Source organism: Taurulus bubalis (genome assembly GCF_910589615.1).
Source record: "Taurulus bubalis genome assembly, chromosome: 3".
Taxonomy (NCBI): Eukaryota; Metazoa; Chordata; class Actinopteri; order Perciformes; family Cottidae; genus Taurulus; species Taurulus bubalis.
In genome coordinates this window covers 15,446,977-15,464,336 of record NC_136591.1, presented here as the reverse complement: position 1 = coordinate 15,464,336, position 17,360 = coordinate 15,446,977, and the positions used below count along the sequence as shown (strand labels likewise).

The window sequence follows — 17,360 nt, the reverse complement described above, 5'->3', positions numbered from 1 at the left end:
TAGGGTATGAGACGCAGCAGAGCCCATTATAAACTATAAATGCATCAATCGTTAAAATCCAATGTACGCCTACCGCAAATATATCTGAAATGGGACAATCTGCATGATAATTTACTTTTGGTACTTTAAGTTTATTTGGATGCCAACACTTTTGTACTTTCACTTTAGTATTTTGAATGTAGGACTTACTTTACAGCTCCTCCAATGAATCGCCACCTTAACGTGGTGGAGGAGTTTGAGTGGCTCAGTGATCCTGGGAGCTATGTTGTCCGGGGCGTCAGCCCCTGGTAGGGTCTCCCAAGGCAAACAGGTCTCGGGGGAGAGCCCAGACTAAGAGCGATTCAAAAAACCCTGATGAATTGCAGCCCACGGACTAAAGTTACCTCGCCCGGACAAGGGAAACCGGGGCACCCTCCCGGAGCCAGACCCAGGAGGGGAGCTCGTCGGCGAGCGTCTGGTGGCCGGGCTTTCGCCCATGGGGCCCGGTCGGGCTCAGCCCGAAGAAACAACATGGAGCAGCAGTCACCCCGTGGACCCGCCACCCGCGGGGAGAATTATCGGGGTCGGGTGCTATGCAGACCGGGCGGCGGGCCAGGCAGGAGACCTGGGCGAGCCGATCGCCGGCAGCATAGACTAGCTCTAGGGACGTGGAACGTCACCTCGCTAGCGGGGAAAGAGCCGGAGCTGGTGCAGGAGGTGGAGCGGTACCAGCTAGATTTAGTTGGGCTCACCTCCACGCACAGCATGGGCTCTGGAACCAAGCTCCTGGAGAAGGGTTGGACTTTGTCCTTTTCTGGAGTTGCCCAGGGTGAGAGGCGCCGGGCGGGAGTGGGGATACTCACGAGCCCCCGGCTGAGCGCCGCTATGTTGGAGTTTTCCCCGGAGAACGAGAGGGTCGCCTCCCTGCGCCTACGGGTTGCAGGGAGTAAAGCTCTGACTGTTGTTTGTGCTTATGCACCGAACAGCAGTTCGGAGTATCCGGCCTTCTTGGAGTCGGTGGGAGGGGTCCTGGAAAGGGCGCCGCCTGCCGACTCCATAGTTCTCCTGGGAGACTTCAACGCTCACGTGGGCAATGACAGAGAAACCTGGCGGGGCGTGATTGGGAGGAACGGCTTGCCCGATCTGAACCCGAATGGTGTTTTGTTGTTGGACTTCTGTGCTAGCCACAGTTTGTCCATAACGAACACCATGTTCGAGCATAAGGTGGCTCATAAGTGTACCTGGTACCAGAACACCTTAGGCCGGAGATCAATGATCGACTTTGTAGTCGTATCATCTGATCTGCGGCCGTATGTCTTGGACACTCGGGTGAAGAGAGGAGCAGAGCTGTCAACTGATCACCACCTGGTGGTGAGTTGGATCAGATGGCGGGGGAGTCGGCTAGAAAGACCTGGCAAGCCCAAACGTGTAGTGAGGGTGAACTGGGAACGTCTGGCGGAGGACCCTGTCCGGGAGGTCTTCAACTCCCACCTCCGGAAGAACTTCTCACAAATCCCGAGGGAGGCTGGGGACATGGAACCCGAGTGGACCATGTTCAGAGCCTCTATTGTGGACGCGGCTGCTCGGAGCTGTGGCCAGAAGGTCATCGGTGCCTGTCGTGGCGGCAACCCGAGAACCCGGTGGTGGACACCGGGGGTGAGGGAAGCCGTCAAACTGAAGAAGGAGGCCTTTCGGGCCTGGCTGGCCCAGGGGTCTCCTGAAGCAGCTGACGGGTACCGGCAGGCCAGAAGGGCTGCAGCTGCGATGGTCGCGGATGCTAAAACTCGGGCATGGGAGGAGTTCGGGGAGGCCATGGAGAAGGACTTTCGGTTGGCCTCAAGGAAGTTCTGGCAAACCATCCGACGGCTCAGGAAGGGAAAGCAGGGCCTACCCCAGGCTGTTCTCAGCAGGGGGGGGGAACTGCTGACCCGGACTGGGAACATCGTCGGGCGGTGGAAAGAGCACTTTGAGGAACTCCTAAACCCGGCTAACATGTCCCCCGGAGAGGGGGCAGCGCCGGAAGACTTTGGGGTGGTTTCTCCTATATCCCTGGCAGAGGTCGCTAAGGTAGTCAAAAAGCTCCTTGGTGGCAAGGCGCCAGGGGTGGATGAGATCCGCCCTGAGATGCTGAAAGCGCTGGACATTGTTGGGCTGTCTTGGTTGACACGCCTTTTCAGTGTCGCATGGGGGTCGGTAACAGTGCCCATGGACTGGCAGACCGGGGTGGTGGTTCCCATCTACAAGAAGGGGGACCGGAGAGTGTGCTCAAACTATCGTGGCATCACACTGCTCAGCCTCCCGGGAAAAGCTTATGCCAGGGTGCTGGAAGGGAGGCTCCGACCGCTTGTCGAACCTCAGATTCAAGACGAGCAGTGCGGATTCCGTCCCGGTCGTGGAACAGTGGACCAGCTCTTTACCCTTGCAAGACTACTGGAGGGGTCCTGGGAGTTTGCCCAACCAGTCTACATGTGCTTTGTGGACTTGGAGAAGGCTTTCGACCGGGTCCCTCGGGGGTTTTTGTGGGGGGTGCTGCGGGAGTATGGGGTGCCGGACCCGTTGGCACGGGCTATCCGGTCTTTGTACGCCTGCAGTAGGAGCTGTGTTCGTATCCTCGGTAGTAAGTCAGACACGTTCCCGGTGGGTGTTGGCCTCCGCCAGGGCTGCCCTTTATCACCGGTCCTGTTCGTGACTTTCATGGACAGGATATCTAGGCGCAGCCAGGGGGCGGAGAGGATCCGGTTCGGGAGTCTCGGGATCGCCTCTCTGCTGTTCGCGGATGATGTGGTCCTGTTTGCCTCCTCGGATTGTGACCTCCAGCATTCACTGGGGCGTTTTGCAGCCGAGTGTGAAGCGGCAGGGATGAGAGTTAGCGCCTCCAAATCTGAGGCCATGGTGCTCTGCCGGAAACCGGTGGATTGCTCCCTCCAGGTGGGGACAAACTGCCTACCCCAAGCGAAGGAGTTCAAGTATCTCGGGGTCTTGTTCACGAGTGAGGGTAAGGTGGAGCGGGAGATCGACAGACGGATCGGTGCGGCTGCAGCAATAAAACAGCCGCTGTACCGGTCCGTCCTGGTGAAGAGGGAGCTGAGCCGGAAGGCAAAGCTCTCCATTTACTGGTCGGTCTATGTTCCAACCCTCACCTATGGTCACGAACTCTGGGTCGTGACCGAAAGAACGAGATCTCGAATACAAGCGGCCGAAATGAGCTTCCTCCGCAGGGTGGCCGGGCTCACCCTTAGAGATAGGGTAAGGAGCTCGGACATCAGGAGGGAGCTTGGAGTCGAGTCGCTGCTCCTTCGTGTCGAAAGGAGTCAGCTGAGGTGGTTCGGGCATCTAGTCAGGATGCCTCCTGGACGCCTCCCATTAGAGGTTTTCCAGGCACGTCCAACTGGTAGGAGACCCCGGGGAAGACCGAGGACACGCTGGAGGGATTATATCTCCCGGCTGGCCTTGGAACGCCTCGGGATCCCCCAGAATGAGCTGGACAGTGTTGCGGGTGAGAGGGAAGCCTGGGTCGGCCTGCTGAACCTGCTGCCACCGCGACCCGACCCCGGATAAGCGGCTGATAATGGATGGATGGATGGACTTACTTTACAGTATTTGAACTTTGTGCTCTAGTAAACATAATCATTAACACATTGGTTGTATCAGTGGCGGGCCGTGCTTTTTAGACCAAGGCCTTCAGTGCCATGTGTCCACATCAGGTGCGGACTGAAAAAAAAGTGTCCCGGGAGATACTTTCAGACCGACCCGCGTGTATTGAACACGGTGCGCTGCCCACTACACGTCGCGTTCATACAGACCGTCATGTGTGGACAGCAGACGTCCACACATGACCATTGTTTGATTAAATATGACTGCAGATGTAAAAACAGTGACAACCAGCATTTCACTCACCAGATGCACATAACCCTCCATAACCCTCTGTGCGAAAGGAGTCATCAGTAAATCCACCAGCAAGTCCTGAGATTCTAGCTTCCTCTCCTTCCGTATGCTGCCCCACTGACCAATCACAGCGCATGTTAATAGTCACGGTGGGCCACTGACCAATCATACAACTATCTAGGGCTGAATGATTTGGAAAATATCGCGATTTTTTTTCCTCCAATATTGCAATTTAATATACTTTTTTATTTTATCCTCTCTTTTCCCCAACAAAACATAATGAATGATTTAAATCTGACCAACACAATATTAGATACATTTAGTGTAAATGTTCTTTCCCATTGGCTGGGCCTATTTGTTAGAATTAAATAAAAAGAGGAGTGGGAGGAAATATGAATTTATTTAATCCCCTCCACTTTCCACAACTCAACAATTTATATATTTTTACACACGATAATTTACCAATGGCAAGATGTAATCTGTGCTCAAAACACTGGAGTCTCGTCCATTCATTGCGCCGTGCAGCCAGCACCATATTTGACGCGTTGTCTGTCGTGATGCAGACGTGTTTCTCCTCGTTGAGATCCCGAGCTTGAAACCTATGTCAATAAAATGGACTGTAAGACTCTGGTAAGGCTCAGCTGTGCGGCTTGACCACAGATCAGTAGTGGCAGCAAAAAAGTCCACCGTTCTGCTCTGTGGCAACTTTCTCTTTGCACTTTTTGTACAGCTCCGGTATGGCAGTCTGACTGAAATGGGGGGTTTATGGGGGGCATCCTGTACTGTTTATCAAGCGTTTTTAATCAATGCCATGGACCCAGGCTTGGTCACCGGGCTGAGAGGCATCATATCTTTGGCTATGAACTCGGTTATTGCCCGAGTGATTTCCCCGTGTGGTTGTGAATTACGTTCATATGGAGTGACGCTGTCAAACATTTCGGTCAGTGATCCCTGTCTTGAGGTATTTGGCTCGTCTGGCGCACTGGTGCGCGGCATCTTAGCCATACAACTGTCACACGTTGATTTGTGGTGTTTTTTTAAGTGCTGTAACAAGTTTGTAATGTTACCCCGTGAAGTAGCAACAGGAGCGCGGCATGCTCTGCACATCACCTGACGCTGCGCAGCATCTTCTTTTTTGAAACCAGAACAGCACGTCGGTGGTTCCACACCACCGACGTGCTGTTCCTCTTCCAGACTAAAGTCTTAGCTGTGTCAGTTTCTGACTGTTCTGTGGAGCCAAAGGCCGTTGCGCAACAGGTTAACGGGCCGCATGAAAAGTTGATGCAGCCGAGTTCTCCGCTCTTTCGCTCGCGTCACGTGATGACGCTGTAATCGCGCACGTTGCGGTTAGAAAATCTCGTTTTATCATATCGCGATATGATCGCAAATGCAATTAATCGTTCAGCCCTACAACTATCCCATTTCGTAGGCCCTGCACGTCAAAGAATAAAACCAGCTTGTCAAACTAAAGATCTGATTTGTTGAAGTCAATGACAATCAAACAGCGTCCACTCTCAGTGTACTTTAATCTGCAAAGGCCTGCTTAAACTGCTTGGCTGACAGACACAGGAGAGAACAAATCTGATTGGATTAAAGCTTCTCCTTCAAACCAGGCTGAACAGAAGAACACAGGATCTGTGCAATGAGAAAATAAGCTGATAGGGAAAAATTATAATACATGTAGTACATTAAATTATAAAACCCAGACCACCTGTTGTGTTGAGTCCTCTACCCCCTGAGCCACCGCATGGAAAACACAATTTTCTAGCAAGCATTGCACGCTATCACTTCCATCATTTGTAACTGTGATTGCAGCATTACAAAATGGTGGTGCTGGGTGTCTCCCAGAGTTTAATTGAGTGGGTCACCCAGATATATCAAAAGCCACAAGTTTATTTAGCGATACATTTTCCATTTTGTATCTGTTTGAGAGATTAACTAGTGGACAAGTGGCAGCAGGGCGTCAACAGAGAGCCTCAGCTGCTCAGTTGGAGCACAGTGGGACTACAGTGGTGTGGCCCGCCGTACTAATACAATCAGATGTTGAACTGGGAATGAACGAGCTTCTAGTGACGCATTATGCACACACAAGGTTCAGTGATTGGTTTTAAGAAAGCTTGTAAGCCATTGTTTTACTGCTTTCTCATTAATTATGTATCGTTCCACCCACAAGCTATTAATCAGAAATGTACATTATTATGACCCAGCCTGTGGATTATCCACACGGCTGTGATTTTTAGCTGCAATCCGTGAATCACCAGCGTCTGCTGGAATGTATCTGACAGAGCCCTGATATTCCATGGTTGTTCAAGCAGGTGAATATAGTTTATTTTGCATCTAAGCACGTCCAATTTCTTAATGTTACCTAAAATGATGTAACATCCCATCAGTGTGTTGTGTTCTCAGCTTTGCAGATAAGTCACGTAAAATTACTGATTACTTTACAAAGCGAGTTTGTGAGGAGAAGAATCATGATGGCAGTGCAGCCATCTGATTATTACAGGCAGTTAAAAAGTAATAACTCATGTTACTGGAGAGATGCTGTAAATCTGTCAGGTCTGAAAGTAATGCACAACCACAGTAAGTAGAAGGGGCCGGTGATGAAGAGGATCAGAGTCAGGCAGTGCAGGACAGGATGAGGAGTCAAGGCGAGGGCATTTAGTAGCCAAATCATTAAAAGTAAGTAGTTTATGTAGTAGTTTATGTAATTTTAACGCCACAGTTTATTCATCCTCCCAGATTTTCTCAAAGCACAGAGCCAGTGGTTTTGACCTATAATGGCTGAACAAATGTATCTGGCTTATACATAATGAGTGCATGACATGTTACTACCTAAGCCAAAAGCATTGGGCCGCCACGCTGCATCTTGCTGCTGGCTCTGACAGCTGGCCACAGACCACTATTACATAAAATGTATCTTTTTATAGTTCAAATTAGCAGCTCAAGGACTATTCCTTTGTTGAGGATCAGTTCTTCTCCTGCCCTGTTCCTAATGTCACTTGTGCACAAGAAGATTCACCGGCAGGTTTTGGGTTTCCAAAAGAGAACCAATTTCTTCTCCTAGGTGGAGCAGGAGGTATGAGATCAATGCCAGAGTTAACTGAATACTGTTCCTAGCTGAGCTGTCCTCAGGTCCCTGACACAGCTGAGAGAGCAGCATAGTCAAGGATTGCTGGCTTGCATGGCTCCAGTCAGACACCGGTCTGAAGCCTCTGCAGGATGAGACTAGGGGTGGGAATCACCAGAGGTCCCACGATTCGATCACGATACTTGGGTCCCGATTCGATACTATCACGATTCTGCGATATATTGAGTATTGCGATTGTATTCCTTTTTTTCCACCGCAAATTGTGCCCAAAGGAAAACTTTGTCAACATATTGTATCTAAGAAGATACCATTTTCAGTCTGTTCATCTCAATTCAATCATTTTTATTGCAGCAAAATGTGATCGTCAAGCAGACAAACTGACCAACACTTGCATAAATGTTGCACCTGACAAACTGAACTGCTTGTGTTACAGTCTGCATAGTCGCGTCATTCGAGCTGGACGCACCAGAGAAGGGGCGGGGCTTATCTCTGTGGTTTATCTCCATGCAAAGAATTTTCATTTCTGTCATCCACCATGAAAATAACTACTATTTCTGCTTCATACTTGTTGTGGAAATTCCAAAGAGGTCGGAGCATCAAACGCCGTCGTGTCTGGGTTCATAATATTACTTCTCCAGGAACTGCATCGGGATGACGGTGTTACGGATTAACAGGGGGCCATGTTAACTGGCGACTTTCGGCCGGAAGTCCTGTTACTCCGTAACACCGGCCGCTTCCAGCGCTACGAGAGTACCAGCAGCCAGTTTGATTCATGCTTGAGATAAGTCTTTGACCAGCGGCATGTCGCGGATGTTGTCCTGTGCGCCGTGCAACAGCTGTGCAGCAGCACCGCTACAAGTGACAAGAAGTCCAGACGTTTGATTTACACACGGACGGCGCATTTCTTTCTCCTATGCCTCCCATAATTGATTACATAAAAAAAAAAAGATCGATACATGGCTTCCGCCCCCACCCCCTAGATGAGACCCCTGCATACTTGATGTCAGGTAAAGGCTCTCTGCCAGACAGATTGTGACAAACTCTGCAGAGTATGGGACACTGAGATGAGGGCACTGGCAGAGCAGTTTCCAAGACTGAGGAAGTTTGTCTGGTGAGTGGATTCCTTCATAGTACATTAACTGCACCACCACCACAGTCCATTGCTTTCAAAGAATGATTTTCTCTTTGTTCTCACTTTGCTCTACTATTTCAGAACAAATCCCAGAAGCCGTGCTTCTGTGACGTCTCTTGAATCCTCTGAGCTGTATCCCTCACTGAACCCCTGTCCAGACTGCAGATGTGGAGAAGCTATTTTTGCACTCAAGATTATAATATATGATTGAGAACACCATCACTATTCATGTGTGTGTGCATCAGAATACAAAGTGTGTCAACCTGTGTGGGAAGAGGCATACGCCTCATTCAGGCCCCGATTCTACGTACATTATAAATGAGAACCCAGAGCTGCAAACTGAGTAATGAAAACAACCAGGTGACAAGCTAAGAGTTCTTTCTTAGAGTTTGCTACTTGTATAAACACATTTTTGTTTGAAAAAGCATCGTAAATTCATAGGCCTAGCTAACAATACACTGGTGGAAGCCCTGATTGACACATTTGCCAAGGAGTTGTCTTTGTCGCCTTCCCCAAAAGATGTACGTGCTTTGCGAGGAAGAGCAACTAGGTTGTCACATTTTAACGATACACGCAAGGACAGCTAATCAACTGTCTGTGAACACCAGATCTCATCACCCACAGGGTGAGTCACATGTGACACCAGAAACCATCTTTGACCAGAGGTTACCTTCTACCTCCACATAGAACCACCTGTCATTACCTGGCTGAAGTTCTATGTTTACGAGCCTTTAATACAATAGAAAGCGTATGAGGATTGGTTACCTGGTGATGTCCCATAAACAAGAGCTGATGATGAGGACATCGGGTTTGAGTCCTTGCCTGAAGTCCTCCAGGATGCTCTCCATGTACGGGGAGTAGATCCGTGTCAGGAAGTAGAACCGCAGCAGGTGGTGGTCGGAGCGGTACTGTCGGACTTCTCTGTACTCAGTGCCGTTCGTCATGGGTCCTAATTGACCTCCCTCCACCAGGACGTCTTGTTCAAAGGAAAACTCCCCCTGCGCCACACAAAGGGAGACATTAAGGTCCACAGGAAGCCAGGGGTTCTTCTTCAGGGAACCCAAGCACATGTTTTTAGTTTGTTAGAAATGGGTCAGTTGTTAGTCTAAAAATAAGGATTACATCATGTTTCATGACCACTGCGGTTAGTTAGGTGATCAGGTCTGCGTCAGTCAATATGAATATATATCCAACTATGTTTAATTGATAGAGCAAGCTGCAGATGATAATTCTGTTGGTTCATCACGACGAGGACTGCCTTTCACATTGTCACCTTGTTTTCACAATGTCCTTCATCCATTGTTGTAAAAAATATTGATAGCCGCTTTTATGAACTTTCAAAATAATTGAGGTTGAATAGGAGCACATGGTCTGATGAGTTATGCTGGCACACGGCTGCAATTTCCAACTTTTAGCACCTCAGGCTAACAGATTCAAAAGCTAATTTTACAACCATAAATAAATCGTTTCTGAAGTTAAGTTAAATTGAGAACAGATACTCCTTATTTAGAGGGTATTTAGGAACTTTCACCGAACTCAGTTAGTTCAGCGCTACCTTTAAAAGGTCTGCAGATGTTTTGTGAATATGGCCCTATATGAAGTAGAACTATAATATTTAGTAAATATAGTATTTCACAGAACATTGTGAAGCATAACAGTCTCATTTGTACTCATCCCGGGACCCCTCTGATACATCGTGTGACCCTTGTACAGGTCCAGACCCCTTGGTAGGGAACCACTGTCACAGGACATCTAAAACTACAGACTCTATGAAGGAATATGGCTCTAATTATATGGTAGAAAAGCAAAGTATAGACCGTTGTTGTGTACATACTGGTGAACACCACAACCTTTGTTTCATTGACAGACATTTATGTTTCGCCATACATAAAGATGGAATGGAAGTAAGACTGAGCAAAAAGGGACTAGAAGTATGTTAATGAAACACTTGAGGAAAGATTTACTTTGGATTTGAGTTGAGGCAGAGTCAAGTACTGATCCCTCTGAAGCAGCAGAACCAGGTCTTTGTACATGGAGCGCTGCACTGAAATCAAAAAGACAAATGCAACAGGCTTTACTCACAAAGAATTCAATTAATTAGGATGAGGAAGAACTTGAAAGAGGAAAGACCAGTGGGCTTTTTAATGGATGCAGATAGCTGGCAAGATGCGAAGCTTTTACAAGATTCTGTGTCTGATAAATAATGAACATGTGTTGAATCCAAGCTGGCACCTTCTCTGAAAAAAGTTCAAGAAACCTTTTTACAATTGAGATCTCATTCACTTTAAGAGAGTGTTCTTTCAATTTGAGAGCATGATTTATTGATTTCACTTCAGATTTTGCAAAGCTCTCCCTAAAAAAAAAAAAACAACAACCCTGTCCTCCCACTTAAACAGCCCTGCTGGAGCTCCAGCCCTCTTCACACTCAGGCTGCTTCTGTGGGCTCGTGAAGCAGTGGTATTCCTGTTGACTACTGTACTAACATGCTGCTGCGTTCACAAACTACAAAAAACTGCGAGTGTTGCATTGACTGGTCATTCCCCACCAGCTATAGATGCTCACTAGCATATTAAGTGGGCTTGCTGTGCCACTGACCAGTTAGTTTCCTTCTAGCTCACCGACAGAAGGCTGTTATAGCTATTGTAGGAGAAGAAACAAGTATGGGAGCTCTGCCAGTAGGAGAAATCTGAGAGCAGATGTTTCACGAGCACACATGCCTTAGTGTGAGGATGAAGAAAATCTAAAGTGAAATCAATTAGTCATGCTCTCAAATAGAAAGAACACCCTCTTAAAAAAGATGGGGAAAAAGCTCCATACTGAGACAAATGGGAGAACGGTTTAAGTGCAACATTTACTCAGAACTGTATATGGAAGTATTTGAGATTAAATTTCTCCTTCATTCTCACCTGAGCCACCGAGAACCACCACAAACTTGTTGTGCAGAAGCTGCCTGGCTTGACTCTGCATTACAAACGGCCTCATGACTGCACTGCGGCCTGTGTACAAGAGTGGGAGGGGAAGAAAGGGGTCATAAGTCACATTTACTGTTGGCATCATCTAACCTTTCTTTTATCACTGCAGCATCTGTTCACATTGAGGCTTCACTGTGTTTTTGAAGCTACTTGAGTGTGTATGTCTACTTTAAAATAGAACTTACGTGAGGCTTTTTATTTGGCCTAATTGTAATTGAATGAAAGCAAATACTTCCAGCTTTCAATTTGATGTGACCAAGAACACACTAAATGACTTAATTTCAGTGCCACATGAAAATAAAATTTTGTTAACCGCACACCATATGAACAAGAAAAAACACATTTCCAATGAGCAGGCTGGTGAACTACTATATAAACTGTTGTATGTATCAACTGTTTGAATTGAAGCATAATTTTAGCAAAATGTTAGAAATTATCTATTTGAAAGATACCAAATCATTTCAGTTTTTACTTTGTAAAATACCTGAATTGGTAAAGATTTTTATTTGGATGTGGTCAGAAATGTCCTGAACACATAAATATCAGTCAGATATAATTACATTAATTATCTTTCCATTAACCCTCAAATCAAATAAATACACTTCACGCACAATTGAGTTGTATTTTCTCTTTAACTCTAGTTGAAGGTCACATGTTTTACTTAATGTGAATATAATTAATTTAATCTCATTTCCATAATATGCTACGATTTGTCATTATCTTATTTTGAAAACCGGATGTTGTTTCACGTGGATCTTTCCGCTAACTTTGTGAAAACCCTCACTCGCTCTCGCTCTGGGTCGTTTGAATGTGTTTTACCGTGAATGTCAGTATAGAGGTGCAATGACATGTCAGTGTCTGCTGATTTAACTAGAGAGATCAGAGTGTCTGCCTGTGGAGTCTATCAAGTGTGCGCGTCTCTTCAGTTGAATGCCCTGATAAGGAGCTGGCGGGGCGTTTCTGTATGCAAATCAGGGTGCACGATAAATCCTCATCGGGGAGCACAGCCGAGAACGCTTCGGCTGTGTAATTTAAAAAACAAAAAAACTATTTTCCAGGCGTTCATGAATCAGGCGGAGATCTTTTATGACGTTGGTCTTTAGAAGTCCGTAAGAAAACATTTCAGCAGACACTTAAAAAAAAAAAATATATATATATATATGATTTAAAAAAAATAAATTGGAGAGCGACGTGGAACGTCGCCGAGATCGACGGGTTGGCGACCACTGATATACAGTGTAGACATCTGGTGATGCCTCAATGTGACGTGTAGTCGTTTGATTCACAACCCACGCAACAATGAGGACAACGTCGACACACCGACCGCAAACTCTCTCCCTTGCTCTTGTAGCACTGCGGTCAGGCCAGCCTCTACTTCGAAAAACAGTCGGGCCAACCCGCATGTAGATCTTCGGGGCACGTTTGTACTAGGCATTACGGTACGAGTGTGTAAAAACTGACTTCAAAATAAGAGGACACTTCCAGTGAAGGCAATTTCAAAATAAAAGCTATTTATGCAGGAAATTCCACTAATTCCACTTCATAGTGATAGTAGACTACCTCAAGATGTGACCAAGAGACAATAAAGGCATGTTGATGTTTAATTACAAAATAAATGGCCCGACTGTTTTTCGAAGCCGACAGGAACCCGTAGAGTATTCCAGCTCCACCGTTATAATAGTGCTCTCCTAGTGTGACCGAGGGGCAGCTTGGTGTAGTCAGGTTTGCGGGCGGAATTTGCACTTGTAGACTTGGTTACACATAACCTGTAAAATGTCGTTTTGCGTTCGCTGTAAAAAAAAAAACATAGGTAGACAGTTCTGCCACCCATGTAGTTATATAGGTATATACATTTTACCGAGCCACGAAAGGTTGTTCAACTAGCTAAGTCGAGGGCGACTGTGGTTCAGTGATGGGCAAGGTCGTCCTTCAGAGGATCGAGGGTTCAATACCCCAAATTGTGCCCGTAGCTGTGCCTATGTTGAATGAATGTTGAATGAATGTTAACTGTGCCATCAGTGTGTGAATGGGTGAATGATGAGAAGTAGTGTTAAAGCGCTTTGAGTGGTCGGAAGACTAGAAAAGAGATGTACAGTACAGTCCATTCTTTTAATATATTGTGCTTTTTGTAATGTTATTGCGTAACCTGCATGTACCAATGCTACTCTAGCAGAAAAAAAAAATCCTCTTGCAAGAATAATAAAGTATCCATCGATCTATTACCATTTAAGTTACTGCTAGTGAGCAAGATTATTCTTTGCTTTCAGTTAATGCCAGCTAACCTTAAAACAAGTCTGCACATTGGACCATATTCACTTGTATTATACCTTTGAGCAAACAGTCTTTTTATATGTTGGGAGTAATGTGGCCTACCTTCTTTTGTCTGCCACTTTGGCGCCTAGTCCATGAGTAACTTTAATTGACGCACAAGCCACGTGACTGTTCTCGCGCGAACTCAAAGACACTGCGTTTAAAATGGTTTACGTGTGCCGCCCACTTCCACAAACCATGTCCACAGTGTCGCACATTAGCCTTAAAGGCTCAAGTTTGAGTGACAACTTAAACCAACCTCCTTTCAGAAATATGCCCATTGACACCAACATTACTTAATGGAAATATATGCCGAATTATAAATAAAAGTAGTAGTTTTAGGTTGCTACAGGTGTTGCGGTTATGTCGCCGTTATCGCTCCAGGGTATTACGGTGGTTAAACACAGATGAGCTTACCGTGGGGCTACTAGCAGAAGCGCTGCTGTGACTGCGGCTCCTGGCGTCTCGTGCTGAGATGAGGCGCACGTGACCGATAGGTCGCAGTGATACGGATGTGCTCCGTTCCCCTGACCGATTCGGCCAAACGCCAAAAAAAATAGTCCGCCTGATAGATTGAATTGCCTCTTTATTTGAACAATTATTCAGCCGTCAAACTGTTTTCTACAGCAGACACGTTGACTAGAAAAGGCACAGGTGTTACTAATAACATGAAAGATGGCTCCATTTCTATTCAAGAGTCCCAGGGAGCCGTCACAGTGTGGCAGCGAGCAGGACACCGAAGCAATCACTTATTAATAACAGCTGTGTGTCTCAGTGTGTCTATTCAAAGGTCTCTGGCTACTGAGCAGCGATGATGAGGGTCATTTGGTCTTAATTACCCACTAAATGCGCTTTCAAAGCCTTAATCTCACTGTTAGGAACAAAACTATGCTGAGTGATTTGTATTTGCTGGACTCAAATTAAAATATATTGAGTGTCACAAAATACTGGAATTACCCACCAAATCTAATCACTCTGTCCATGTTGCTCAAACCCCTAAATACCTGTGAAAATGGCAATGCTGGGGACCATAGTGTCATCAAAAGTAGAGATGGAATATTTCAATAATTTGGGAAATATGATTAGATGAGTAATCTTAGTTATTTAATTAATCTTCTCATCTTACTTTAGGCAATAAAGCCAAGTTCTCACTAACCCTCTTAAATACAGTATTATTATGAAGTTAGAGGCAGACAGTATTTCCCGGTCTGTCACCTGCCATTTGTTTTACAGCATACGACCCAGAACTAGATTTTCTTTACAATCTTTCTGAAACTACAGAGAGGAATTCTTGCGGATCCCACCAGTTTCACTAATGTGCTGGGTGTTCTCTGGCGGCTTCCGGCAGCTCTGTGGGTGTCCGTGTGAACTCAGCACATTAGCTGAAGTCTGTACTACCTGGAAGCAAAGAAAAAACAGTCGGGAGCAGCTGCTTTTGTCTTTGTTCTGATCTGCAGCTCTGAAGCAGAATCAGAGCGACTGTGGGTTTCAAAGAACTTTCTGTTTGGAGCTTGTCAGCGTTCTCGGCCCACGAGGCCATGAGTCAGCTTAATCAGTGAGGGATTCCACCATGAACCCCATCCCTGCAAGGTGCTACTACTCCAACATACCAAACAAAAGGTGATATCAAAGAGCACAGCATGGTGGAGCAGATAATGAATAACCTTAAACTACGGTGGAGTAATAGAGTTGCAAAAGGGGCAGCTGTTCTCCCTGCAAACAATACTTGAATACAGTGTATTCTCGACATTTACAGGACAGCTTGTAGTGAAATACACTACGTTGTGGACATCCATGCTCCACAGGCGATGAACGTTTTTGATGACCCCGAACATTTCATCTTGTGCCATTATCGATCAGATCTGCACAGGAAATATAAAAATGTAACAGGCAGAAATCTGTGACATTTACACAACGGGCTCCCCAGAGGAATAACGTTTTCACCAGCAGCCTTCTATTTAACACAAAGACATGGGAGAGGTATCGATCTCCTCTTCTAACTCTCGGCAAGAAAGCCAATAAGCAAAATCCCCAAAATACTAAACTACTGCTTTAGCAAACAGCATTTCCCATAAGTCCTATAGGCTGTCGGGGGGAGCAGCGATTACAGCTAAAACGTGACAAGAGAGCTTTGTTTCCAGAGGTATATGTGCACTGCTTTGTATGCTAACAAATAAAATGAGACTGTTCTCCTTGAAAAAATAAAAAACGAACAAAGTAGTTATTGTTGCAGTTCTGGTAGTGTGCTCATTAAATTACTTTATTCTCATCTTATCTCATCTATATGTAGGATACGTTTTGAATGTGAGCAGAAATCACCAGGACTTGTGCTCTCTGGTTGTTATCCAGAGTTTATTGTTGCAGCTGAGGCAACACAACCTGACTGGCTTCTGTTTTTACAAACCCTCACTTCATTTATGTAGCTAGTCCACCAAAGGCTAGCCCGGGGGAAGACATTAACATATTTATTTACCGCCCTCGGGCCTGTGGCTGCACAGAACATCATCTATAGACAGTGGTCCTGGAGAAACTCAGCTCTCTTCAATTCGATCAAGTCCCCTGTCTCGGACCAGAATTCAGCCTGCAGGTTTGGTCGGACGCCGGCTGTCCTCGCTGGTAATGGGCTGGGGAAACGTGTTCATCATACGTCTCCCCACGAGGCCGTTCCTCCTCACTGTCCACTCCAACCGTGGACTCTCCCAACGCATTAGTGTGCAGGGAGACGAAAGCTGATATCTCATTTCTATCAGTGTAATCCATTACGGGCAGGTGAGAGGGTAGACGACCCATGGTGTAAAGACTTCATACTGGTGTAAAGACATCATACTGGGCCTGTCAGACAGGAGGTATAAGATCATCGTGGCACTGTTGTGACAGGAAATAAGTTGTATTCTTAGTTTTCATCAGAAACACTGGCAGTGAGACAAGATCAAGATCAGATCAAGACAATGAAAGCCCACACGCTCCTCAGACCTCCTCCCCAACGGGACACGTCAGACCTTTAAACTCAGACAACAGGTGTGCTTTTACAGGATGAACCTCGGCATCAACAGCAATGTGAATCATTTACAAATACAAAATCTCAACGGCCGTCCTCTTTAATCTGTTCTGGACTAAAGAGCACCTAAAAACTATGAGCGGTTTAACATCTCGCCTCGCTGCAGAGATAGACATCACTGTTGGACGTGGTTAGAGGGGTGAGGGAGCACATTTCTGAACCCAAAAATGTGCAAAAAAGAACAGATCAAATTTTTGTTTGTTCTCATTATGTTAGTAACCAATGTTTTCTCATTTTTGCTCTTCTCTTACGTAAGAGAACAGGTGGTCAAGGTCACTCATACCAAGATAAGAAAAAAACATATGGTTTCACTGTCTGTCTAAAAGAAATGTTTCAAATTTGAGGGTTATCATTTTTTTTAATGAATATCATTTAACCAAATTTAGATTTTAATTGATATGTTTTAGATTAATTCTAATGATTGGATTATTAAAGACATACTATTGGTCTACACTGACTACACATACGACTATAAAACCCTGCAGCTTCTGAATGGCCGACATTCTGCTCTTCAATGTTTTGGGATTTTCCTGTAACACTGTCACCGATGGTACACACTCTGGATAATGTAGAATGTTTGGTTCACCTGGAGCTGATTTATTTTGAAGAGAGGCCCAATCTTTCATACAGTGTCGCTGGCTGGGGTCAGAGGTTAACAGGCGAGAGACTTTCAGACAGAGGGCAGCAAAACGCTGCTTTTCAGCCTAGCGTCAGATTACTCTGTAAGGATGGGGAGTTTATTTATTCCAAAGTACCGGTCAAGCTCCAAAAAACACTGTGCATTTACCATAATACACAGAATAGCATAATGTCTGTTGTGGTAAAAACTCACAACTTTCATTTGTGCTTCTATGAAAAGACTTTGGTCTCAAGAATGCGTGACCGATTGAGGCATTGAGCTCGCCTGCCTGGCAGTAGTCCACTCATACTGAACAT

General features: G+C 45.9%; 1 protein-coding gene across 1 annotated transcript in view; it reads right to left on the bottom strand.

The window, feature by feature from the left end:
- The window catches only part of LOC306734310 (PC-esterase domain-containing protein 1A-like), a gene marked incomplete at both ends in the record, with an annotated part of 35,737 nt that extends 19,581 nt beyond the window's left edge, over positions 1-16,156 (bottom strand). The window contains 4 exons of the mRNA XM_079215667.1: positions 8,850-9,082; positions 10,049-10,128; positions 10,991-11,080; positions 16,042-16,156. Coding sequence (XP_079071793.1) covers positions 8,850-9,082; positions 10,049-10,128; positions 10,991-11,080; positions 16,042-16,156 — 518 coding nt within the window. The remainder of the gene's footprint in view (positions 1-8,849; positions 9,083-10,048; positions 10,129-10,990; positions 11,081-16,041) is intronic.
- Positions 16,157-17,360: the final 1,204 nt, after the last annotated feature.